We start from the raw sequence: 25,485 nt of genomic DNA on the forward strand, positions 1-25,485 counted from the left end.
ACGAGTATTGTAGTAAGTCTCTCTTGTGTTAGCAACAGTGATTTCAGTGAAAATCTATAAAGTACGTAAACGTAGGCAGTTTATTGGCTAGCCGTAGTACCAATTTTTATAGATATCAATATGAATCCGACTTGTAATTATGATAGAACTTATGTTTCTATCTAAAAACCATCTTGAAAGCAGACATAAATCAGGGAAATCCTTAAGTTAAGACTCATAATGAGGGTTTAATGTTATTGGTAGCCTTTGTGTATATACATACCTTGGAGTCCACCATATCCTAGACTCTGGGCAGCGAGTTTTTGACTGTCTTTTCTTTTCCTTTCATTACTATCCCAACTTATACTCCAGCTCTGACAGCCCCCCTCCCCCCTCCCCGCAGTGCGTCCGGCGGCGTCGTTCCTGCAGCCGCTGCACGACACCCAGGACGGCGTCCAGCAGACGGTGGTCTACACCAGCAAGGTGCTGTCAGACCCCAGCAAGTACGCGGCCATCGCCGCCGCCGGCCTCAAGGACTTCGTGAACGCGCCCGACAAGTCGCGGCTGGTGAGTGCAGGGGCCTCACTTTCCAATGCAGGAGGAGTTTGGTTTGGAGGACTATTGCCATAATCTTCACGCTTGTAGTGGGTATGACACAACTTAAACTTGTAACACCCCAGACCCGAGAATAAATATATCATGACGACCAGGTATGTACCACTGGACCACAGTATTTTTTTTCGCGTGTCGGTGATAACTATAGAGAGCAGACGTGTAAAAGGTCCAGTTGATACGTCATTGGAGGAGGCTCTTTTTATAAAGAAACAGTAGTTATACATATATGAATAGTATAAATAGATATATTGTTAGAGGAGAAATAGTAAACGCAACAATGATTGTACATTCCATTCCATTGACGGCACCGTAGCCTAGACGGTAGTGAAGCTGCTTCCGAAGCTTGGGGCCGCGGGTTCGAATCCCGCCTAGGGCAAAAATTCGTGTGATGAGCACTTGTGTTGGCCTAGTGTCTGGTTGTCGTTTATCTAACTATTTAATATCTATCTATGTATGTATCTGTAAAGAGTCTAGGGAGGTGAGACGCAATCAAACAGCTCGGCGTGTGATCAACAACTGTCTGTATTCATGTTACCCACACATAAGTACATTCACACATACAACATCTTTCTCCTTATAATGATAAATATAACAATGAGTATAAATCTAAGTTCTTAAATATGTATCTAAGTAACTACCTATAATTATATTCCAAACATTGCTAATAAGTGAGTAAATTGAAAGTTACAATGTTATTTAAGTACCTACTTACTTGATGAATGACTATAGGTAGTGGTCTAATATGGGGTAAGTATATCTTATATCTAGGTAAGTATATCAAGTAGCTTAATAAGGTAAGGTAAGCATAAGCAAGGAACAAAAAAAATGACTATCTTATCAGATGAGTGCTTATAACTACTATAACAGGTCTGATAGGTATCTACGAGTTTAATATAAGTAGGTAACACACCCTACTCTTTAGACAAGTGAGAATGTAGGTGCATAGGTTTACAATCATGTTTATAAGTTTAAAAGTAACATTTACTTAATGATAATTCAAGAAGGTTTCTAATCTAACTAAAATAAACACAGTTGGCACCCTGTGTAAACCTGTAGTTATTACATTTTTAATACTGATCATTGCATGAACATAGTGCCAGCTAACCCTACGAAATTTGTATGTTTATTTCTTGGGATCGATATTGTTTGTCATTAGCTGGACCAACATTGCAAAACAGTATAATTAGATAAGTAGGTAAGTTTTAATAACCTAATACTATTTGTACATATTAGGTACTAATCTTATTTGTACAGTTTATCTCATAGGTTTTTTAATTAACATTTTCAAATCTTTTAGGGGGTATAGATATGCGGCCACTCTTAGTAATGTAAGTATGTTGATGCGTGGCGGGGGCATCAGCTGGCTGCGCCGCCGCCGGGGCCGCGCGGGGAGGGGGGGCGGTCTCATCGACCGGTTCATCGAGATATGAGTAATCATTTGGTTGACTACGAGTATCTACGTCATTGTTTTGTTTGAGGATATGAGACCTATTTCTGCGATATCTCCTAAAATTTTCAGTTTGTACCCAATATGATCGATTACCTCGTGCGAGCCCTATGATCTTAGCTTTAATCCATATGCCTTTATCACGCATTCTTACATTTTCACCCGGTTGCAAAGGTGATAACGGTTTTGTCCCATGGTCGTAGTATTGTTTATTGTAATGCGTTCGTTTTCACGCATTTTAATTAATTTGTTGTTGTCAATTAATGTCGGTTTAAGTTCTTCTTCGGATACCGGTAGTCTAGTATTTAGCTTCCTACCCATCAACAGCTGTGCTGGGGAGTATTCTTCACCAGTCACAGGTGTGTTTCTAAAGTTTAATAATGCTAATTGCCAGTCGGTGTTGTTTTCGCGCGCTTTAATGAGAAGTTTTTTTATAGTTTGAACAAATCTTTCGGCGAGACCATTTGATTTTGGATATAATGGTGAACTTGTGGTGTGTATGAATTCCCAGTATTTTGCGAATTCTTGGAATTCCGCAGAAGAGTACTGGGTCGCATTATCCGAAATCAGCTTTTTTGGTATACCGTGTCGACTGAATATATTTTTCATATTTTGAATAACGGTGCGGCTCGTGAGGTCAATTAATGGTGCAACTTCAAAATATTTTGAATAATAGTCCACGACGATTAAATAATGTTTTTGATTTAATTCAAATATATCGGTGGCACACACTTGCCAGGGCAGCGTGGGCGCGGCGTGCGGCGCGAGCGGCTCCCGCGGCGGCGCGGCGCGGTGGCGCTGGCACGGCTCGCAGCGCTGCACCCGCTGCTCAATCTCGCTGGACACGCCCGGCCAGAATAATATATCACGAGCTCGCCTCTTGCATTTTTCGATCCCTAAGTGCCCTTCATGCACTTTTTCTAGCATCTCACTACGCATGGATTTAGGAATTATTATTTGTTTGTTACGAAAAAGTATGCCGTTGACATAATGCAAGTCATTTCTTACTGTCCAATATTGTTTGGCTAAATTATGAACTTTAATTTTGTTGTCAGGCCAGCCTTCAAAATAGTGTTTTTTAACACACTGAAGCGTTTCATCTTTCTCTGTTTCATCTCTAATTCTTTTTAAACATTCATCCGTTGCATTCACACTTTCATACATGGCGTTCACGTGAATAGTGACGTCATCACTCATCTCCGTACATACAACTCTTTCTGTTGGTGATCTCGATAACGTGTCGGCAATGTACATATATTTGCCTGGCCTATATGTGATATTTATCACATATGTCTGTAATTTTAATAGCATGCGTTGCAAGCGTGCTGGTGTATCATTAAGCGGTCTTTTGAATATTGACTCTAAAGGCTTGTGGTCTGTTTCAACTGTTACACTGTCGTGACCATATATGTACTGGTGAAACCGTGTACAACCAAACACAATGGCGAGAAGTTCTTTCTCAATCTGCGCCCAGCGCGACTCGGCGGGGGTGAGCGTGCGCGCCGCGTACGCGACCGGCTGCCCGCCCAGCATGAGGCACGCCCCCAGCCCGCGCGAGCTCGCGTCCACCGACACGGTCACTGGCTCTGACGGGGAATAATATCTCAACACGGGCGCGTTACTGATAATCGATTTCAGTTGATTGAAACATAAAGATTGAGTAGATGACCATTCGAATATATTATCTTTTTAGGGTTCCGTAGCCAAAATGGCAAAAACGGAACCCTTATAGTTTCGTCATGTCCGTCTGTCCGTCTGTCCGTCTGTCCGTCTGTCACAGCCGATTTACTCGGAAACTATAAGTACTACAGTGATGAAATTTGATGGGAATATGTGTTGTATGAACCGCTACAAAAATATGACACTAAATAGTAAAAAAAAGAATTGGGGGTGGGGCCCCCCATACATGTAACTGAGGGATGAAATTTTTTTTTTCGATGTACATACCCGTGTGGGGTATCAATGGAAAGGTCTTTTAAAATGATATAAAGTTTTCTAAAAAACATTTTTCTTAAAGTGAACGGTTTTTGAGATATCAGCTCTCAAAGTCGTAAAAAGTATGTCCCCCCCCCTCTATTTTTATAACTACGGGGTATAAAATTCTAAAAAAAATAGAGGTGATGCATGCTAATTAACTCTTTCAACGATTTTTGGTTTGATCAAAGTATCTCTTATAGTTTTTGAGATAGGTTGATTTAACTGTAAACGGAACCCTTTGTGCGCGAGCCCGACTCGCACTTGGCCGGTTTTTTTTAAGAGATCTATTAACGGTGATGAGATTTCACTATAATTTGGTATGAATCTCGACAAATAATTTATGATTCCCAGAAAACGCTCTAGCTCTTTTCTGTCTTTGGGAATAGGCATATCAACTACAGCCTTAACACGATTGGAATCGGGACGCATACCGTTTGCGTTAAAAATGTGACCCAAGAATGTCACTTCCGAAACGCCGAAAGTGCATTTTTCTTTGTTAAATTTTACACCATTCTCGCTTGCCTTTCTAATCACCTCTTTTAATCGTTCATCATGTTCAGACTGTGTCCTTCCATAAACCAAGATATCATCAACAAAGACCGCAACGCCCTTGTTTTTAAATATTTTAAACATTTCATTATGAAATATTTCTGACGCTGATTTAATTCCGAATGGCATGCGAAGAAAACGATAACGCCCAAACGGTGTGGAGAAGGTGCATAATTTAGAACTGTCATTATCCAAATTTAGCATCCAAAACCCATTTTTTGCATCTAACTTTGAAAAAACGGTAGCCCCATCTAGCTCACTAGCAATTTCATCCAGTGTCGGCAACTGAAAATGACTTCGTCGCACGGCTTTATTTAAGTGAAAGGGATCTAAACACACCCTAAGCTTCTTATCAGATCGCTCAACCAAAACAATGCTCGAGACCCAGTCGGTGGGCCCGTCCTCCCGGACCACTATGCCAAGCTTCTCCATATTATCGAGTTCATCTTTTAAACGCGGACGCAGTTTTAATGGTATTTTTCTAGTCGCATTTACTACTGGTGGGACACTTTTATCAATCGATATTTTACATAAATTTGGCAAACACCCAACTCCCTCAAATAAATTGTTATCAATTTGGTTGTGACTTATTTCATTTATGCGTGCAATAAGCTGTAAATTTGTGCATGCTTTCAGCCCAAGCAGATTGTTGCATTCAACATTTAAAACAAATATTTTTTGTGTGGAACTAAATCCCTTATATTTAAGTTGCGCTGTAAAGTAGCCCATTACGGGTAAACGGTTTTTGCTTATCTCTTTTAAAACAATATTTGTTTTATGCAACATATCAACCTGAAAACCGGCATTTAAAAAACTACTCAGTGACATAACAGAAGTTTCAGCACCACTATCTAGTTTAAATTTCACAGACACATCGTTTACTGAGATTGATTCATACCATGATGTTTTATTGTCTCCTGTTGCTTCGATTGAAATGTTATATAGCATGAACTCACCACTGTCCATGTCCTCACCGTGGTGACCGTGATCATCAGCCAACTCGTTCACGGCCCTAACGTTGCAACACTTAGAAAAATGACCAAAGCGGTCACATCTGTAACACTTCACATTATATGCGGGACAGCGGTCACCAGCCCCGTGCCAACCACTACATCTACCACAAACACTTCCATTTGGGGACGTACGAGGGGGCCCGGCAGCGCCGCCACCCCGGGCGCCGCCCTGGCCTCCGCTGCCGCTCGAGAGGCCGCCCGCGCCAGGCCGGCGGCCGCGACCGCCTCGCCCGCGCCTGCGGGGGCCGCCGCTGCCGCGCGAGGCCGCGCCGCGCGCCATCTCTTCAAGCTCCGCCGCCGCGGCTCCGCCGTGCAGCGCGCCGCTGCCGCTGCATGCCGCCGCCTGCTGGCTCGCTCGTTCAGCCGTCCGACACCATGCGATGCCATCTTCTAATTTGAGTTGTGATTTCGCCAGCATTTTCTCTCGCATTTGTGAGTCTTTCAAACCTCGAATTATTTGTGTAAGTATCATACTGTCACGCAGAGTACCAAATTCACAACTTTTGCTCCGAATTCTTAAATTGCTCAAGAACTTGTCAAACGGATCGCCGTTTTGGTATGTTTCGAAGTAAACATGGCGTTCGTAATTTATGTTGAGGGTAGGATCACATCTTTCTTGGAATTTCTTCACCAACTGGTCGTATTTTAATGTTTCCGCATCAAGGTCAAATTCCTCATAAATTTCGCGTCCATATTTTCCAATAATATGAAGGAATAATGCACATTTTTCACGACACGGTTTCTTATCAGAACCCGAAGCAATTAAATAATACTCGAAAGATGTCTTCCACTCGCGCCAGTTTACAGCTAGATTTCCGTGTTCTAGCATGGGACCCGGTTGTTGTATTGATAACGACATTGTATTTTATGCACCAAACTAATAAACTAATAAATACACTAGTATTTTTACACCTGACACCATGTAAAGAGTCTAGGGAGGTGAGACGCAATCAAACAGCTCGGCGTGTGATCAACAACTGTCTGTATTCATGTTACCCACACATAAGTACATTCACACATACAACAGTATCTGTGTAGATATATCAGCTGTCCAACACCCATAACACAGGTTCTGCCTAGCTTTGGGTCGGATGGTCGTGTGTGAGATGTCCCCACATATTTATTTATTTATTTATTCCAGCCTCAGAAGGAGTACACCTGGGAGGAGCTGGCCTCGCAGGACGGCGCGGACGGCCGCAAGCTGCTGCTCGTCATCAACGGGAAGGTCTACGACTTCACCGACTTCGCCGTCTATGTGAGTGTCTACAGTATAACGTATGTGCTTATCTAGGGTGTCAGCTTCAGCTTACTATACATGATAAATTTTATGAACATTTTTCGTCTACTGTTTACTTCTTAGTCCATCTTGTTCTATTAAACGTGCCGATTGCGCGAGAGCTCTCGTTCGTTCGTTTCTCATCAGTATACAGGGTGATTGGTAAGTCGATGTATTCCTTTAAATGGGTTATAGTCGAAGGCATTTCCAGTCGATTGAACCCCATAATGCATTATCCGAAAGTCAACCATTTCTGAGTTACTTAAGTTTTAAGTTTTTTTTATAATTTTGCCAAAATGTATGTTTAAAAGCCAAATATTTAAAAAAAACTAACCATTTTATTAATACTCTTTGTATTCATACATTTGATTGTTTTGCATAAGTGACAAAGACATATTACAATCTAAAATCGATTAAGATATGACCAAGATATAGCCCAACAACTACATAGGCGGACAAATCTCAGTAGGGAAACGAACAAGATTTGTTCCAATTTTAAGGTAAAAAGTCTTATAACTGGACTTTGTAGAGCTTCGAACCGTTTACTCAAAATTATTGTTCTCCTATATCGCGGTTCCTCAAAAGCACATATCGACGACAAGGTTGCTTCACCGAAATAATGCTTGTCAAACACGGTTAGCCGAAAGTACTTTTCGATGACCATAGGTTCAACTATAGAATGCTTTTAATTTGACTGCACAGGATGTGAAATTGTTTAACCGACAAATTGCATCTCCTATAATACTATTCGGTGAAACTTTTCAGCAAAATATTTGGCACAGTGTTTGAACACGGTGAAGTTAAAACAATCATTGTCGAACAGTGCTATTGTCACGTGCTACTGGCAAATCATGTTTTCGGCCGAATTACCCATCGTCGAACAGTAGTTTTGGGGAACCGGATTGTGAAGAATTATTTTGTGTTACCAATCATAATTGAAAAGTACTTTCGGCTAACGTGTTATCGGACAAGCATTGTTTCGGTGAAGCAACCTTGTCGTCGATCTGTGCTTTTGAGGAACCGCTGTATCAGAAAACAATAATTAGTAAACGGTTGGGAGCTCTACAAAGTCCAGTTATAACACTTTTTACCTTAAAATTGGAACAAATTTTGTTCGTTTCCGTACTGAGATTTGTCCGCCTATGTAGTTGTTTTGGCTATATCTTGGCCATATCTTAATCGATTTTAGATTGTAATATGTAATTTTAAAGCTTATAAATTGACTATATTTTTAAGCTGTAGTGCCTGAAAAATCTTCAGATAAAATTCTTTTTTAATTAAGCATTTTTGTTTTCACCTTTTGAAACATTTTCTTAATGTTTCAATTATTTTGAAGCACTGTGTCTAAATTAAGTTGAATATTGCGCATTTAATGATTATAATTAGTTGACTAGGGTGTCACTGATGCAAAACAATAAAAAAAGTATTAATAAAATGGTTAGTTTTTTAAAATATTTGGGTTTGAAACATAAATTTTGGCAAAATTATAAAAAAACTTAAAACTTAAATAGCTCAGAAATGGTTGACTTTCGGATAATGCATTATTGGGTTCAATCGACTGGAAATGCCTTCGTCTATAACCCATTTGAAACCATACTCGTACATCGACTTTCCAATTACCCTGTATATTCCTAACGTGAGTCCCCCGCAGCACCCGGCGGGCCCCGAGGTGCTGAAGAAGTACGTGGGGCGCGACGCCACGATCGTGTTCCGCGAGTGCGGGGTGCCGCGCTGGCTGGAGGACGCCGCGCTCAAGATGTTCCGTGTCGGCTGGGTGGTACGTACTACTGAACACTTCAACAGACAATTGGGTTCCACCAAGCAGCCTTAAAATTACATATTATTTATAAGTATACATGGATTTAGACATATATTTAAGGAACAGATCTGATATAATACCTACGTCTCGAGACGAGATTCGTGCTTTCTTTCCCCCCCAATACCTGCTACTCGTACAGTCACGTGACCTGTGTGTTGCAGAAGGACTACCAGGCGGGGCAGTACGAGACGCCGCGCCCCGACAACATCACCACCTTCAACGTACCGTTTCTGGGATGAACATTGAACTTCTACTAGAATATATTGCTAGTGTAGCTTAACCCGTTCTGCCTTGCTACATTTATTATTATAGGTATTCATAGTTGCATTGTAAGTAAATAATAGTAGTTATTCTATTGAATTTTTATTGGGAATGAATGGGTTAAGACAGTCTTGGAGGCAGCATTCGCCACCCTGTGATGATATTTATAAAAATGATAATAATAATAAATAAAGTTTATTAGTCGTAAATATTTCTTTTTTTATTTATCCTTAATATAATAAAAAAAACTATAACAATACTTAGATAGTATACTTATGTACCTAATTATAAATAAATAAAAAACTTAAAATTAAATTATCACAAATTAATTTCGTAGGTATTCCGAAAATTAACACCATGTACAGTGTACACTATTATCATGTCAATCGACAGAACTTGGCGTGATCTCCGCTTTCAAACGCATGTTTTTTCGGGTAACGCTATACCACGACTAATACAGCGGACATACATAGGGTAACTAGTGCCGGTACCAGGTCAGCAGAGCCCGCAGAAGATGGCGCTGAGGCAGCCGCCCCCGCGCTCCTCGCCCAGCTTCTTCTTCTTGCCGTTCTCGTCGTATCTCTTCTCCTCCTGTGGAAAAAATATATGTGTAAGTAGTAAGTACAAATCGGTTGTAAGTATGATACCTTCACAGGCTCTTATTTATTCCTACGCTTGTAAAAACTGCCCTAGTTATGAAGTTTGTGTTCTTTGTCACAGTTACGAAAGTGGTAATGGCGTATGTCCGTGTCTCTTGATAATAAGCTAATGTATTCATGAATTTATTGTTGCCAAGGTTTTTTGAGGTCCTTCACTCTGATTAATATTCTGACATTATCAATGAAAAATCGCCACAAGTTGTTGCCAAATAGCCAACAATCCTCATTAGACAGGGGCGACAGATGTTTAGCGAAGAGCTCTCGAGTAATGAGCCAATGAGTGAAGACGAATGTTGTGAGTGAGTGTACGACACATGGGTCCGGCTCGGGCAATCAACTAAACGGATATACTCGAAAAATATCACCCCCGAGAACTACGAGTGTTTCTGTACACCAAAACAATCGCGAAAGATGAGCTTACCCTTAGTTGAGCAATGTCCAGTCGGACTACATTTAATTGAATGAATGCTCTGTCGCATCTATTTACTTAATCATAATCAAGTTGCATGATGACTCGCATCGGGCATATCGGCTCGATGTGTCATGTCATCATCGGCCCGAGATGTACCTATTAAGCAACTACAAAATCTGTCTCGTCATCGTGTAGATTATATATTATATTATAAGTATGAGTAAATGTAAATAAAAAGCCTATAGCTACACAGTTTCCACTTGAAGAAACCAGGTAATAGTGTTTACCTCGACGAGTTCCCCGATCTTGAGTCTGGCGAGCACGGTGTAGGCGTCTGCCGAGTGTCCCACCGAGCTGAACGCCTCCGAGGCGTCCGTGCCGGCCTCCGCCGCCACCAGCTCCTCGCCGCCCGGATGCTGCAACAACAAGGAGGGTCAGCCGCTGACAGAACTACTTGTACCACAGAACCCTGATTAAGTACATCTACCGAGTAGAGAGGCAAAACAGTATCCTCGGCCAATGCACGGGTAGCAATTGAAGGAGTGCGCTAGCGGCTAGGATAGGTACCGTCTCGTCACTCTACTCGGTAGGTGTAATCAGGGTTATATATACTACGGTCATACACTTTATATCAGCTGGGAACTATCTAGCATGAGGAGCGATATGCAGTATACTGTTTGTGTGTGTAGTAGGCTGTTAAAAAAGGGTAAGTATAGTAAGTCGAAAGGGTTATATTTTACACAAATGGCCATAAGTCGGATCATGTCTAACAAGAATGGTAAACACGTAGGTTTTTATAACGTGATTACCTAACAATTTAATTATGTTTATCATAAATATCAGACTGATAAATAATTTCCAAATAGTACAGACTCATTCAATTAATCTTTAAAGGAAATAGTTTGTAATCTGATGTGATATAAAGATTGGGCGCCGATGGGTCATAAAATTGCTTTCGGCGGGGCGTGGGCGCTCGTGTATTTACATGGACGGTCAACAGAGCATGAATATTATTTGCGTAATGACTTACATTATGGAGGAAATACTTACAAATAATTCTATTCTTAGACACAACTTTACTTATAATGCAAATGGGGGAAAACTGTCGAAATGGAGGGATACATTTATTATTTCTTCATAGAAAAGTGACCTATTTTATTAACAGGTGAGCTAAGTGTAAGTAAATAATATAGTTTTCTTCCTAAGCCATATGAAAGTGTGGTGTTACCTCCTGCAAGTACTTGCTGACGTCATAGACTCCGTCTCGGTAGATGATCCAGGTGGGCCCGCCGCCGCCGCCGCCGCTCTCGCGCACCTCCGCTCGTGTGAACCGACGAACCTCAGTCATCCTGCAGCAGACACCCCTGTCAGTATACAGACAACGCCAGTCAACAGTTGAAGTCAGTACAAACACAAACACCGGCAGTCAGTAGAAGTCAGAATCAACACCAATCAGTAATATTCGTAACAACACGTCGTGAGCTGAAGAGTCGTTTGTGCAGCCATTCTCATTTTATGCACCTGTTATATTATTATAATAATCAATTTAATCATATAAGTACTTAATTACGAAATTAAGTGATATTTATAAATTTTTCATTGTATTAGACCAATAGATTAGAACTGATAAGTGGTTTAAGAAATCGGGTAAAGGTTTTTTATCTGATATTAGGTCTACGTGCTGGGAAACTGTCGCGTCGTGATCGTGACGTGCGCCGGTAGATTACGCGCCAACCTCGCGTTATCCTATACCTAGACAGTTTTAATGTTATTTCTATTGTATTCTTTGTTTGGTGGTGGCCAACGGATAAGATATATCATCCTTTCAATCGAGAGGCTGTGGGTACAGATCCTGGAATGCTAATTATCGTTTTTTTAATGGATTTATCGTATAGCGAAGGAAAATATTGTGAGGAAATCTTCACATCTATTTGTACTTATAGCACATCTAAATATTCTAAATGTATGAACTATGAACCCGCAGTTCAGGAACAGCATGGTGGGAAATGTACCAGCTAATATGAAGGCAGTTTGAATCTTAAGGGCACATGTAGGTGAGTAGAAAGGTTCCGTTCCAGTGAGCCAGATGCAGGCACTTAAATATTAATATCCAACATGGAATATAATTAAATAGAATGTTAGTTTTCTTCCGCATGCTCATTGAAATGGAACCTATGAGATTTTTTAATATAGTTAGGTACTTAATCATACACTTCTTCTTAAACTTGGGCCATTTCCCACCCCGCTGGGGGTTGGTTTCATACACCTAGTGCGAGCATCTTCACAATGCAGTGAGCGACAGTATTCTCTGTATAATTTTAGAATTCATTGGTATTATGTCACAGCCGAAATTTAAAAGCGCAACTCTATCGTGACTATTGTAACCGAAAGGCGCTATCACTGAGCTACCATAATTATTCTTAAAATATACTTATATTTTTTAAAACATTATAATTATTATGATTTAGCTAAATCATTTCTACGATTTTAACATAAGACTATTTTTAAGCGGTTGTACACCTAATATTTTTTATTCAAAACAGTAAGATAGGTCAGTAAGTGAAAACATTTCAAAGAGCAAAACACTTAATTGACTGATTAAATAATTTTTAAAAACTTACCTGAATATAGTTCAGTAAGTACAGCAGAAGCTTCGCGAGTGAGTCAGGCCGACAGAGTCAGCTATGTACCGCCGCGCACACCACACTGCGCCCGCGCCGCCGCCGCCGCCGCCGCCGTCGTCGATAGCCAGAGATACGATATCGCTTACGAAAACCATATCTGAGAACAGCCATGTCATCGAACAATGCAACGCGATAGAGCCGTGGTCAGAACAGCAGCCGTCTGATGGATTATCTGTTTTCGTAGAGCTAGAATGTCGATAGAAGAGCCGTCGCGACGCAACGTCGACGTGACGTAGCGGCGGCCCCGGCCCGGCACTCCACCAGACCAGTCATCCATGGGGCAGCAAACGCACACTAGCGTTTACTAGGGCTTGTACACAAAACTGCGTTGCGACGTCGCATCGCAAGAACCTGCGACAGTAATCATCGGCATTTGCCCTGAAAATTTGACAAAACAGTCGCAGATTTTTGCGATGCGACGTCGCAACGCAGTTTTATTTGTACACATGCAGTAAGATTTTTTTTTTTTTCTTGTTGCATCTGCCATCAGTCGCCAGACTTTTATCAGATTTGTGGAAAGATCATTGACGTTCAGAGAGACCTGACCATTGTCAGAGTACCCCTTTATTAATGCAGCACATTTGCTCTCTTGAGCAATATTGGATGATTTGCCAGTCGGAGCTTGTATTTCATTTTATATGAAGCAATTTCTTCCTGTACTGTCGGTACCCCCAGGTAATCGTGAACTTCACTTGTTTTTATAAACCAAGGTGGGTTACATATGGCTTTTAGGACATTGTTTTGAGCCCTTTGTAAGCACATTATGTTAGATTTGGCAGCTGACCCCCATAGAGGAATCCCATAAGTCCATATTGGTTTCAGGATGCTGTTGTATATGAGAAGTTTGTTGTCAACTGAAAGAACAGACCGTCGACCCAGCAGCCAGTATAAGTTCTTGAATTTTAAGTTCAGTTCCTCCCTCTTTTTTTTTATGTGATTGCTCCAGGTTAATCGTCTGTCCAAGTGGAATCCAAGGTATTTCACAGAGTTGGAGTGGGGCAAAGTAGCATCGCCCAATCTGACACCAGGGCAGTCCCTTCTGTTGAGTGTGAACGTGATGTGGTTTGATTTTTGAGCACTTGCCTTTATGCGCCATTTCTTAAGCCAAATGTTTGTTTGGTCCAGTCTGGACCAAACAAACATGCAGTAAGTAGTTATTAAAACTATTCAACTATGTTTGTAGAGTTATGAACAATTCGAATATATCAAAACCAAAACTAACTCCGTCTGATTTTTTTGACATACTTACTAAGGTATGTTGAATACATTAGGTATATAGGTATAAGGTAATGTAAGATATTGAAAACACCTTGATCCGAATTTATTATCTAACAATAAAATGCATCCGACGAAGATTTCAGTAAAAATAAAATCTTGAAACATGTAATATCTAGTAACTGATGTTAGATCTCAGCTGCATAATATTTATCGAGATAAAGAAACATTTATCTGCTGGACCAAGCGCGTATGATATGTAATATGTTAGAGTCAAACAACGCGAACTTTGCAGGTGGGAAGTATAGCTCTCAACGACAGAAGAAGAGTAAGATGTATCTACCACGTCAGTGCCGGAAGCTTAAATCAAATCAAATCAAATCCATTTATTTGATTCCCTTATCTTCACTGCCTCATGTCTGACGAAAAATCTTCAAAAATAAAAAAAACATAAATTGTTCAATATTTTTACTAATTTCATAGACATTTCCGTTAGGTACAAACAATAATATAACTATAGGTATATCGTTGCTCTTATTTTCTGGTGTTTTCACCTTCCTTTGCAAAGTTAGTGTTGTCGGACTCTATGTAGTGTACTAATACTGTCAGGGAAATACCTGAGAAGGTATTATTTATCTGGAATGAGCTATCGCTCGTCTCGAATGAACTGTTTTCTAAGCACTAGTCAACTCACTGATAATGATAACAATTCAATGTATTTATACTCTATTATTCAATAATGAATTGAAATGTAAACAAAGTAATGGAGCAATAAACGCAAAAAGGTTGTTAATAATCATATATTATGTAGGTATATAATAGGTACCTACCTAAGTACATATTAACATTCTGACAACGGAATTCAGAGAACTTACAGTTTGTAAGTTGTACCGTAACGCACGAACTTCCATATTGACTCATCAAATACGTAAGTACTTACACTGTTATTAGTAATCTTACGGAATTCTGACAGTTATAAATTTTAGACAAATCAGAGATCACAAACCTTTTTGGGCTGGGCACTTTTTCAATACGAGTCTGGACATCTGAGACTATAATATATTTTTTTTAGTCCCTGTATCCATTTTATTAAGTGCGGCGCTCCAAATTAAAAGGGGATTTACCTACGGTGAGAAATAATTACCGTACCTACCCTAAATATATTACAAACAGTGAAAAATACAATTAAAGATAATCTCAATTATCTTATATAATTATCGCTGTCGTAGAAAATATATCTAAAAACAACTAGTAATTATTTTTGAAACGGTAGCCGTAGTACGCCGATGTCAGGGCGATGTTGCCTTCGTATTTGAATAGAGGTAAAAAAAAGAGATGTCGCTCTATAAAATTGTATTGTGTGCACTGACTGGCTTGCGTGTCGTCACAGCAAACTGTGAGTCTAAAATGTGCGGTGGTGGTACCAAATTAGCGATACAGGTGAAATTGTGTCAGCGACTCATCGCTGGGAGTAAGACAGCAGAACACGTTTACCCCATCGGTCATCGGTTCTTCGACAGATGTGACCAGCCCATTGCCACTTAAGCTTCCTAACTCGGTGAGCTATGTCGGTGACTTTAGTTACTTTAGTGACTTTACTTTAAAAAGAATAGTGACAATCGGATCAATCGTTTCGGAGATATGCGTGGACAAACATACATAGGCATATAAACGTACATAGGTACATAAACATTTATAAAATTTTGAATAGGTATTTGGGCAGTTCTTCTTTTTAACCTACATAATGGATAAAAAATTATCCCGAATTTGAAAAAAATAACTTTAGCTTTTTGGTGAACTCTTATAATTTTTATGATAGCTACATTTCTATTCTATCGAAAAAGGTGGTTGGCCGCGAAGTTTAAGTATTTTTTCAAGATTTTCAGAACATAATACGTGGATAAGGCAAGGAAAATTACACCTTCGTCACAGAATCTTTTATTTTATTTTAACGAAATAGTCTTCGTCGATTAAAATGAAACTTTTTTGATACGTTAATAAACAAAATACCATTTTAGAAAACATATGAAGGAATGGATTTTTAGTAATAACAAAATATTTATTAAGTAGTTATTACCACTCTGTCACAATTTCAGCTAAAATGAAGCTTGTTTTTGCTATAAATATTTTTTCGCTACTAATTACAGTCAAAAATTAACAGCATTGACGTTAACATCAATGACTAAATTTAATATGATTTTTCCAAAGTTGCACTATTTATAACAGAACATATTAACGACCAAAAATAAGTTGACTACCAGGAGACACCAATCGTTACAGAGTGGTAAACGATGTGACATAGTTGTTATTCTATTAAATATGCGGCAGCGTTTTGGAATAAAACAGTTTTATTTAAAAATAATAATTTAGTAACTTACTTATAAATCATTATGGTTTCAAGTTAGTCAAAAAAATTACTGGAGATATCTTTATTATTAGTATAACTAATGAAATCACACTTGAGAACCTCTGGAGAGTGAAATATCCGTAGTTCAGGAACTTAAAGGACAAATTTGTTCTAACTACATAAAATAGTGTTTATCTGCACAAATAATATTTTCGGCAACCTAAAATTTAAGTAACATAATGGAAAATTACGTAATTTGTTAAAGTTTTAACCAACCATATTTCGAAAATACAGCAGTGGCTCTTAGAACTTGAAAAAAATACTCTTTCCTTTTTTAATTGCCTTAGAAGCTGGAAGGACTTTAATGTTATCATCAAACATCCGATAAATCATTCTCCACCATATTAAACAGTCTACCACATTCATCGTCTGTTCTTGAGAACAATAGCACGAAATTACCTTTTTCACAAACGAAACTTTTTATTAATGCAGCGCAAGTGTATTGGACGTTCCTTTCGCTTCTTACTTTAACCAAAACGTGTAGTTTCTCTTCAATTTTTCTTTGATGAATTTCCTCAGGTTGGAGTGCTTCGTAAGAATGTGACAGATTTGTCGTGTGACAGAGGGGTAAAATGTGTTGCAAATTCGATTAGCATTTAAACAGTAACATAAAGTGTAATATTCACATGTTGATTGCAAAGTAATTGTTATTACCAATGAGTAAATAACAAAATAATAATTTAAATATATTTTATTTTAACAATTACCTACGTGACGAAGCTGTCGCCGAATAAACACACGCACCTCCTGTCACACTTTGCGGGTGGCCGATACGCGGTGTCTGGATCTCAAAGGGGAAATCTTACCAAGGGGAAAAGGAGACCTTAAACTCTGATCGATGGCAATAAGGACGAGTGGCTCAAACAAATATTTTAAATGGCAACCTACGTGACAGAATGTAACTACTAAAACATTAGGTAGTAAGAGACAAATTTTCAACATTTTTTTAAAATATTTCTGAAATCATTTAAAAATATATATTTTGTTTTACTAAATAGGTAATATCTTCTGGAGTTTAAATAAATTTTTATATTTTATGTCGTCATATATATTTTTTGTAACATTATCGAATATGCGCAGGATGAAGTGGCGGGAGACAGCCAAGATTCGTATGAAATACACCTCTGTCACGCGGATTTACCACTCTGTAACGTAATTTTAAATACAAAAATATAAATTTATATTTTTTTAAACGTGCACAGCCGTTGTGTTTTTAGTACAATGCACGCTGAAATATAAATAAATAAATAAATATTTGAAAAACTCATGATTTTTTCTTCACAACTGATGGAGACTAAGTTATGTAGGTTAAAAAGAAGAACTGCCCATTTGCTTATTAGCCCTAATACTCGTATATTGTCATATGTCAATATGGTGCAGTTCCAATAATCTTACATACATACCGAACATATTATATGTACTTACCGAATAGACAATCTTTTTTTGAAATTGATTTAAAAGGTTTATTATCCCTGAATTTAGTAGGAAGTGATGCCATGCTAAAGAATAAAATAAAGCAATTAAAATTAATTCGATACATGGGTCGTGAGTCGTGATCCTACTTCATATTATAAATGCGAAAGTTTGTAAGTGTATATGTGTATGTATGTATGTATGTGTGTATGTTTGTTATTTCTTCATGTCAAAACGGCTGAACCGATTTTAATGAAATTTGGAATGAAGTTAGCTGACACCCTGGATTAACACATATGTTACTTTTTATCGCGGAATTCCCACGGGAAAACTTATTAAGGCGAAGCGAAGCTCGCGGGAACAGCTATTATATTGAAATATTTGTTATTTTTGTATTAGTTTACTTGAGCAAGTAAATATTTAGATTTATCTTTTTGTATAAAAATATTAAGAAAAAATTATTGCCCAGAAATGGATCGCAATTTTTCATTTTTTCGGTAAAGAACTTTTTTAGTAGCATCACTTATAAAATGTCAGAATTCTTTCCAATAAAAAATCAGAGAGTAGTTGAAACTTGTCTGTTTCTTGCCGATGTAGCATCACATGACATACATGGTACATAGTATGGTAGTACATATATAGGGTGTGAATACAGAGAGATAGCTGCATGGTTAACAGCGCCGGTAGCTTTTTCTATAGAATTATTTGACCACGTTTATCAGCGCTGGTTCGTCAAATGTAACTTACAGGCTGGTACCCAGCTGTCTCTCTGTTTATGCCCATAGATGTATGTACCGGTAGGTATATCTATTGGCGGCCCTGTATCTATTTCCAGAATATTGCTCATCATCAACAGAAACATTATAGACTGGCCGACAGACGCCCGATCTGCGTTTACGTTTTGGGAAAGGAAATTTTGAGAAACGGATAGCACGTTCCGAAAAGATTTAGGTAAACTACAAAAATACCTAGCATAACCTAGTATAAATAGGAAGGAAGTTGTAAGTCATAATTATTCAATTCATTACACTGAACTGTTTAATTACATCATTAATTTAAACGATCACTTCCTATCAATACCTAAAAACCAACCAACCAAAACTTACATAAGAAATAAAATACAAAATCACGGTTTAGGTTTGGTATCATTAAATTTCACAAATCATTAACTATAGTGTCAGGGTCAGGGCTTTCTCAGACTGAAACAAGTGAGTCCGCGCCAAGCGGCTCCACGCTCCGCTGGCGCTGGCCTGGTGAAGGTCACTCACACGTCACAGCTCCGAGTAGTCGCGTGTGTTCCTCGGAACGTCATCGACTAGGCGCGGCAGGCGCCGGCGGTCGAGGCGCTCCAGCGCGGCCTGCAGGCGCGCGGCCAGCTCCTGGTCCACGGCGCGCAGCAGGCGCAGGAAGGGGCGGCGCGTGGCGCGCGGCACGCGCTGCATGTGCGCCGCCATGTTGTCCACGAGCCGCCGGCGCTGCGCCGGGCGCCGCAGCACGAGCCGGTAGAAGTCCCGCGCGGGCTGCAGGTCCACGCGCGCGCTGTGCCGCACGACCAGGCGCTCCGGCGCCGCCGCCTCCACGCGCGGCGCGGGGCCGTGGAACGAGTTGGGGAAGTACACCGGCGCGTCGCGCTCGTTGTCCCCCACGGGGCCGGCGCCGTCGCGGTTGTAGGTGGCGGCGCGCAGCGGGCAGTTCACCGGGATCTTGTGGTTGTTGACGCCGAGGCGGTGGATCTGCGCGCCGGTGTAGGCGAGGATGCGGCCGCGGAACAGCTGGTCGCGCGGGCCCGCGATGCCCGGGACCAGGTGGTTCGGGTTGAACGCCGCCTGCTCCACCTGCGCGAAGTGGTTGTCCACGTTGCGGTCCAGCACGAGGCGGCCCACCTCCACGGTGTGGTACGTGCCGTTCCTCCACAGCCGCGTCACGTCGAAGGGGTCGAAGTCCACGGCGTGGACGTCGTGCAGCACGTCCATGTGGAGGCGCCAGGCGGGCGGCCGGGCCAGCGCGATGGCGTTGTACAGGTCGCGGATGAAGAAGTCGGGGTCGTCGGCGCCGAGCTCACGCGCCTCCTTCAGTGTGAAGCTATCGTAGCCGAGCTCCGAGAGGAACTTAAATCTGACGTAGAACTGTTCGCCTTTCTCGTTATATATTTCATAACAATGAATGGGGAAGGCGTTCATTCTTCTAAATCCTCGAGGAAGGCCGTACTCGGAAGCCATCCACATGAAGGAATGCAGAGATTCGGGGTGCAGCGTGAGGAAATCGTAGACCGCCGTGAAGTCTTTAAGGTAAGTCTTGGGGTTCCTCCGGAGCGCTCGCGCCGTGAAGGTGAAGAGCTGCGGGTCCTTGAAGAAGAAGACGGGGATCTGTATGCTGAGCAGGTCGAGGTTGCCCTCCTCGGTGTAGAACTTGACGGAGAGCCCGCGCAGGCCCAGCGGCTCCAGGTCGCTGCCGCCGGTCTCGCTCTGCGACGTGCCGAGCCGCGCCAGCACGCGCGTGCGCTTGCCCACCTTCTCGAACAGCTTCGCTTTGGTGTACTTGGTCACTTCATTTGTCACTTCAAAGTAACCGAACGCTCCGGAGCCTTTAGCGTTGACCTGGAAAATAATACAAATAAATACTCGAGCGTGCTATCCGTTTCATAAAACATAGTGACATATCGAAAGACTAATTTCTTGCAACAACCGTATTGGTAAGCGCACAGACTGACCTCTCTGTTGGGGATGCGTTCGTTGGTGATGGAGTTGATGGTGTCGAGGAAGAAGGGGTTGTCCAGCAGGTCGGAGTTCAGCGTGAAGGCGCTGCGCACGTCGACCGGCGCGCCCGCCGCCGTCGTCAGCAGCCGCGGCTGGAGGGGGGAGGGAATGAATAGAAACAGATGACTATATATATGACCGACCGAGACTATGACCGACCGGAAGTCAGATTATTTATGCCTTATGTCAGAACATGGTCTAGTACCAGCTATAACTATACCGACAAGAGAAAACTCTTGTATTGACCACATCCTAGTTAGAACCAAGTGTGAATCGAAAGCTGTTGTATGTAAAACTTCAGTAACGGATCACGACATACCAATTGTCGGTTTTAAACTTCAATGTGAAAATGGCCATTCTTATTCATCATCAACACAGCAACGTAAAACAGATTTTTCAGCTGTTGCAGCTGAATTGGAAAGATATGATTGGTCCCACATCACCTGTAATAACGATGTCGAGGAAGCTTCTCAGGCGTTTACATCTCACCTTAATGCTACAATCGAAAAACATACTTGTGAAATAAATGTCTCAAGATCTAAACACATTAAAAAACCATGGATCACCCCGGGTATACTTAGATGTACAAGACATAGGGACAAATTACATTTAAAATGCAGAAAACATCCTAAAGATCCTAGCGCCCGGCTTATTTACAATAGGTATAAAAACTTTTGCAACAATCTCCTCCACAAAATTAAATCCAATTATGAAAACAAACTCCTTACTGACAGCAAAAATGATACAAAAAAATTATGGAGCGTCATAAAAAATATCTGTGAAATATCAAATACTAAAACAAATGCTTCAATTACACTATTAAATAACAAAGATACACCAAAAGAATCTCTAAATGAGTGCAATACGTATTTCACAACAATAGGAAATGATCTAGCTAATAAAATACTTACAGAAACTGGTCAAACTGAAACAAATCTTGCCTACTTGTCAAAGTCTAATTCTTCCCCAGCTTCCTCATTTTTTATGAACCCCACGGATAAGACTGAAATAATTGATTTAATTCGACAGTTAAAAAATGATAGCGCTCCTGGAATTGACGGAATACAAAACCTTTTACTCAAACATATTATACATACGATCATAGAACCCATTACTCATATATTTAATATCAGTCTTTTGAACGGAGTCTTTCCATCTGTGTGGAAAACTGCATCTGTTACACCTGTTCATAAAGGAGGCGAAAAAAACAATCACTGTAACTACAGACCTATCTCCTTACTTGCCACTCTCTCCAAACTTCTAGAAAAGATTGTCAGTAAAAGGCTTGTAAATTTTCTCGAGACTAACAATATCCTTTCACCTACTCAGTTCGGGTTTAGGCAAGGGAAATGTACTGAAGATGCTGTACACACAATTCTTAATTCTATTTCATCCAAGCTTGACAAAAACGAATGCTGCATTGGTGCCTTCCTAGATCTAGCGAAGGCATTTGATACAGTGTCGGTCCCTATTCTCCTACAAAAACTCGAAAACATTGGGGTCAGAGGCATAACTCTAGACTGGTTCAGAAGTTACCTTACAAACAGGCAACAGCTAGTAAAAGTAGGAAAAAATTGTAGTGATCTCATGCCGATAAAATATGGAGTACCGCAAGGTAGCATACTGGGTCCAATTCTATTTCTTCTTTACATCAATGATATACACTCTTCTCTTCCATCCACCCTTAATGCAGAAGTAGTTTGCTATGCCGATGATACGGCGATTCTATTTTCTGGAAACTCTTGGAGTTCTGCAGAATCAAATGCTGTGGAAGGCCTTTCCAACATAGCAAAGTACCTATCAAGAAATTTACTGACCTTGAACACAACGAAAACTAAGTACATTTGTTTCCACAAGACAACTGCCTCACAGCCCAAAATATCTGTACCGTTAAAAATACACACATGCAATCGTCTGTCTGACTCCTGCTTCTGCGATAGCATCCTTCGAGTAGACGCAATTAAATATCTCGGCGTAATCTTAGACGAAAAGCTAAACTTTAATAAACATATTGATGCATTATCCACCAGGGCCAGAAAACTCATAAATATTATGAAACTTCTGCGCAATGGCGCTAACAAAGATACACTCCGACTGGTGTATGTAGCCTTGTGTGAATCGGTCCTCAGTTATTGCATATCTTGCTGGGGTGGTTTCTGTAAAAGTAATATGATCACTCTAGAAAGAGCTCAGAGATCGATCATAAAAGTTATGTACAAAAAACCTAGAAGATATCCAACCACTACCTTATATAAAGAATACAACATACTGAGTATACGGAAATTATTTATAATTAGAGTCGTCCTTCTTCAGCACCGTAAGACACTTAACTCCAGTAATTACAGCCAGCTACTAAAACAAAGAATATTTAGAATAGACACAGTGCCCGCCAATACCACATTTGCCCAAAGATTCCCGCCCTTCCTCCACCCCCATATCTACAACAAACTCGCTAAATCGTGTAACATTAAAGAGCTAACTACTAAAGCCGCACAAAAAGTAGTTTTGAAATGGCTTCACCATCTTAATTATTTTGAGACTGAAGAACTATTATTAATAAGGAAATAATTTAATCATTAACTTACCGCTGCTGCCCTTAAAATTTACTTCCTGCACTAAATTAATATACCTAAGTATATCATTATTAATATACAGACACTTACTTACATTGATTCTTCTACTTAAGCATAAGTATTATTAATATGTATTATTATTATTAATACTGATCTATCTATAAATATATATATATATATATATATATATATATATATATATTTATAGATATATATATATATATATATATATATAAATACATATACTTTTATTTATTATTATCTATATTTTAGTTTAGCTATATTCCATAAAATGTTTGGTTAACTACATTACTCCATACCCAACAATACATATTTTATTACTCAGTCGATTTATATTTATAAATAAGAATTCATGTTTCTTTGTTTTTAAATACCAAAATGGTTAATTTTTTGTTTAGAAGTTATTTTAATTTTAATTTTATTTTGTTACTAATGAATATAAGTCAACGAAAAATGTTCCTATGATTAGTCTTAGTAATTTAAACATTGTTTACATTTGTTTTTACTGTAAGTGCTACCTACCTTCTTTGTTAATATTATACCTTTTATAACCGGTACACCGGCATCCACGACACAGGCCGAGCCTAGTGTGGAAGCCACCAAAACTCGTAAATTTACTAACTCACACACTTCCAATTTAATCTCATAATATTGTACTTACTCATTTAAATTCATATATGTGTTTAAATAAATATTTTTGATTTTTTGATTTTTGATTTTGATATAGATTATTTATAGCCAAATAGGAAATCCTAAGTAAGTATAATCACGATCACATTCTACTGACTGGAGATGTTTACCTTATGTTTAGCTTTCCACTCGTCGAGCTGAGCGGACGCCGGGTCCACGTTGGCGTCCACGTCTCTGTCGTGATGTTCCTCGTCTTCTGCATCCCTTTCCCTTGCGCTATCAGCTAGTATATCTCTGTCGTTAGAGAAGTACTGATGTGCCTTGTCCCTGTCTGTCTCGTGGCTCCTCCGGTCTCGCTCCCACACGTGCTCCCGGTCCCCCTCCCCCTCCCCCGCGGCCGCGGTCAGGGCGAGCAGCAGCGCCAGCGCCGCCGCCTGCTTCATGGCTCCGAGTGGGCGGCCGGCGGCTGCACGTGCTTATATCAGCTTGCAGCGGTAATGACGAAGGTTGAGAGTCCTTCCCAGTAATCGCCTCCTGACGGGTTAATTATTTGTTCTGGGCCTCAATGTTACTGATTTCCCTTAACTAATTTGTAGCAAAACATAAACGATTATGTCCGTAGCTCACAGTTCCTGGTATTTTAATACTTGGCTAATTTAAATTTATCTAAGACGGTGATGATCATAATTTAACTGGGCAGGAGGTACCTATACTTATAGGTTGGATACTCCAGCACTCATATCAAAATTATTTTTAATCAATTAGGTCAGTAGGTACTTAGTAGTACTTACTTATGTACTTACTTGAACGTTTTAATGCCATATTAAATTCAATCTGAATGTCCTCATACCAATCAATGTTAGGTAATAAATAACACTAATAACGTAATAACTCAATTATCGTATATCCGTTATTTATCGTTTAATCATACTGAGCGCAAAGTGTTGAGTTTTTTTTATATGTAGTTATATACTTAACTATACCGGTGCCTATTGTTATAAATACCTAAATAATTAGTTTTTAGTAAGTCCTTAGTTACTTATGTTTAATTTGTTTAATACTGCAATTCAATTTCAGTTAAATTTATGCATTGCGAAGTGCTCCAAGCTGTTGAATAAAATAGGGAGTGGGAATATTGGGAATGATTTAAAAATGCAATTGAAAAATCTTTTATGAATGTCTGGAGCGTGCCGGGGCATGAAGCGTCCACTGATGAACAAACGATAATTTAGGGCTCCGTAGAATGGTTGAAAACGCATCTAACACCTACCCTACCTACCTAAGCACTAACAACCAAAACTAAAACGTAGAAGTAAATTTTATCTCCGATGGAAAGGTCTAGTTTTGGCGTAAGTATTTTCAAATTAACTTTTTAGTCTTAACGTTCTTTTAGGTAAGTAAGTACTTACCTATAAAGTGAGTGAGTTTACCTCTCCCGATGCGATGCCACGAGCATACCTTTTTAAAAATTAAATTTAGACCCTGTTTCACAATGTCTGCTTAGTGGCTACCTGTAGGATATAAATAAATAGTAGGTACTTATAAGTAATATAGAATACATGCTGTAAAAACAAAATAACAGAGAGTGACAGCATGGTTTTTAACCAGACATTGTGAAACAGGGCTGAAGAAAATTAGCACCCGTCGCGTAGCTACTTTCTTTGGTGATGGTTAAAAGGGGTAGATTTAATGATATACTTAATTATGGTTCTTAAGTAGATATATTGTCACTGTTACACAAGTTAAAACTGGTTACAAAAAAGGGGTTAAAAGGAGGAT

At 39.8% G+C, this 25,485-nt stretch overlaps 3 protein-coding genes across 4 annotated transcripts in view; 1 reads left to right on the forward strand and 2 right to left on the reverse strand.

Moving 5' to 3' along the window:
- The window catches only part of LOC125489411, a 32,127-nt gene extending 23,115 nt beyond the window's left edge, over positions 1-9,012 (forward strand). Inside the window, exons 2-5 of one of the 2 annotated variants that reach the window (XM_048625238.1) lie at positions 383-546; positions 6,722-6,835; positions 8,508-8,633; positions 8,837-9,012. In XM_048625238.1, coding sequence (XP_048481195.1) covers positions 383-546; positions 6,722-6,835; positions 8,508-8,633; positions 8,837-8,914 — 482 coding nt within the window. In that variant the 3' untranslated portion in view covers positions 8,915-9,012. The remainder of the gene's footprint in view (positions 1-382; positions 547-6,721; positions 6,836-8,507; positions 8,634-8,836) is intronic. The other variant, XM_048625237.1, reaches the window with a different exon arrangement.
- A 207-nt stretch (positions 9,013-9,219) lies between these two features.
- On the reverse strand, positions 9,220-12,779 carry LOC105395780 (cytochrome b5). The gene is made up of 4 exons (XM_011567742.3): positions 12,629-12,779; positions 11,236-11,356; positions 10,295-10,423; positions 9,220-9,527 (listed from the first exon to the last, which is right to left on the reverse strand). Exons 2-4 carry the CDS (start codon positions 11,353-11,355, stop codon positions 9,432-9,434), a joined length of 345 nt encoding a protein of 114 aa, XP_011566044.2. The 5' UTR covers position 11,356; positions 12,629-12,779; the 3' UTR covers positions 9,220-9,431.
- A 6,053-nt stretch (positions 12,780-18,832) lies between these two features.
- LOC119694249 (catalase) lies at positions 18,833-24,149 on the reverse strand. Its single transcript, XM_038120197.2, has 3 exons — positions 23,877-24,149; positions 20,437-20,574; positions 18,833-20,323 (listed from the first exon to the last, which is right to left on the reverse strand). Exons 1-3 carry the CDS (start codon positions 24,147-24,149, stop codon positions 18,998-19,000), a joined length of 1,737 nt encoding a protein of 578 aa, XP_037976125.2. The 3' UTR covers positions 18,833-18,997.
- Between the last annotated feature and the right edge of the window lie 1,336 nt (positions 24,150-25,485).

This window comes from Plutella xylostella, chromosome 14 (genome assembly GCF_932276165.1).
Source record: "Plutella xylostella chromosome 14, ilPluXylo3.1, whole genome shotgun sequence".
In the NCBI taxonomy this organism is placed as follows: domain Eukaryota; kingdom Metazoa; phylum Arthropoda; class Insecta; order Lepidoptera; family Plutellidae; genus Plutella; species Plutella xylostella.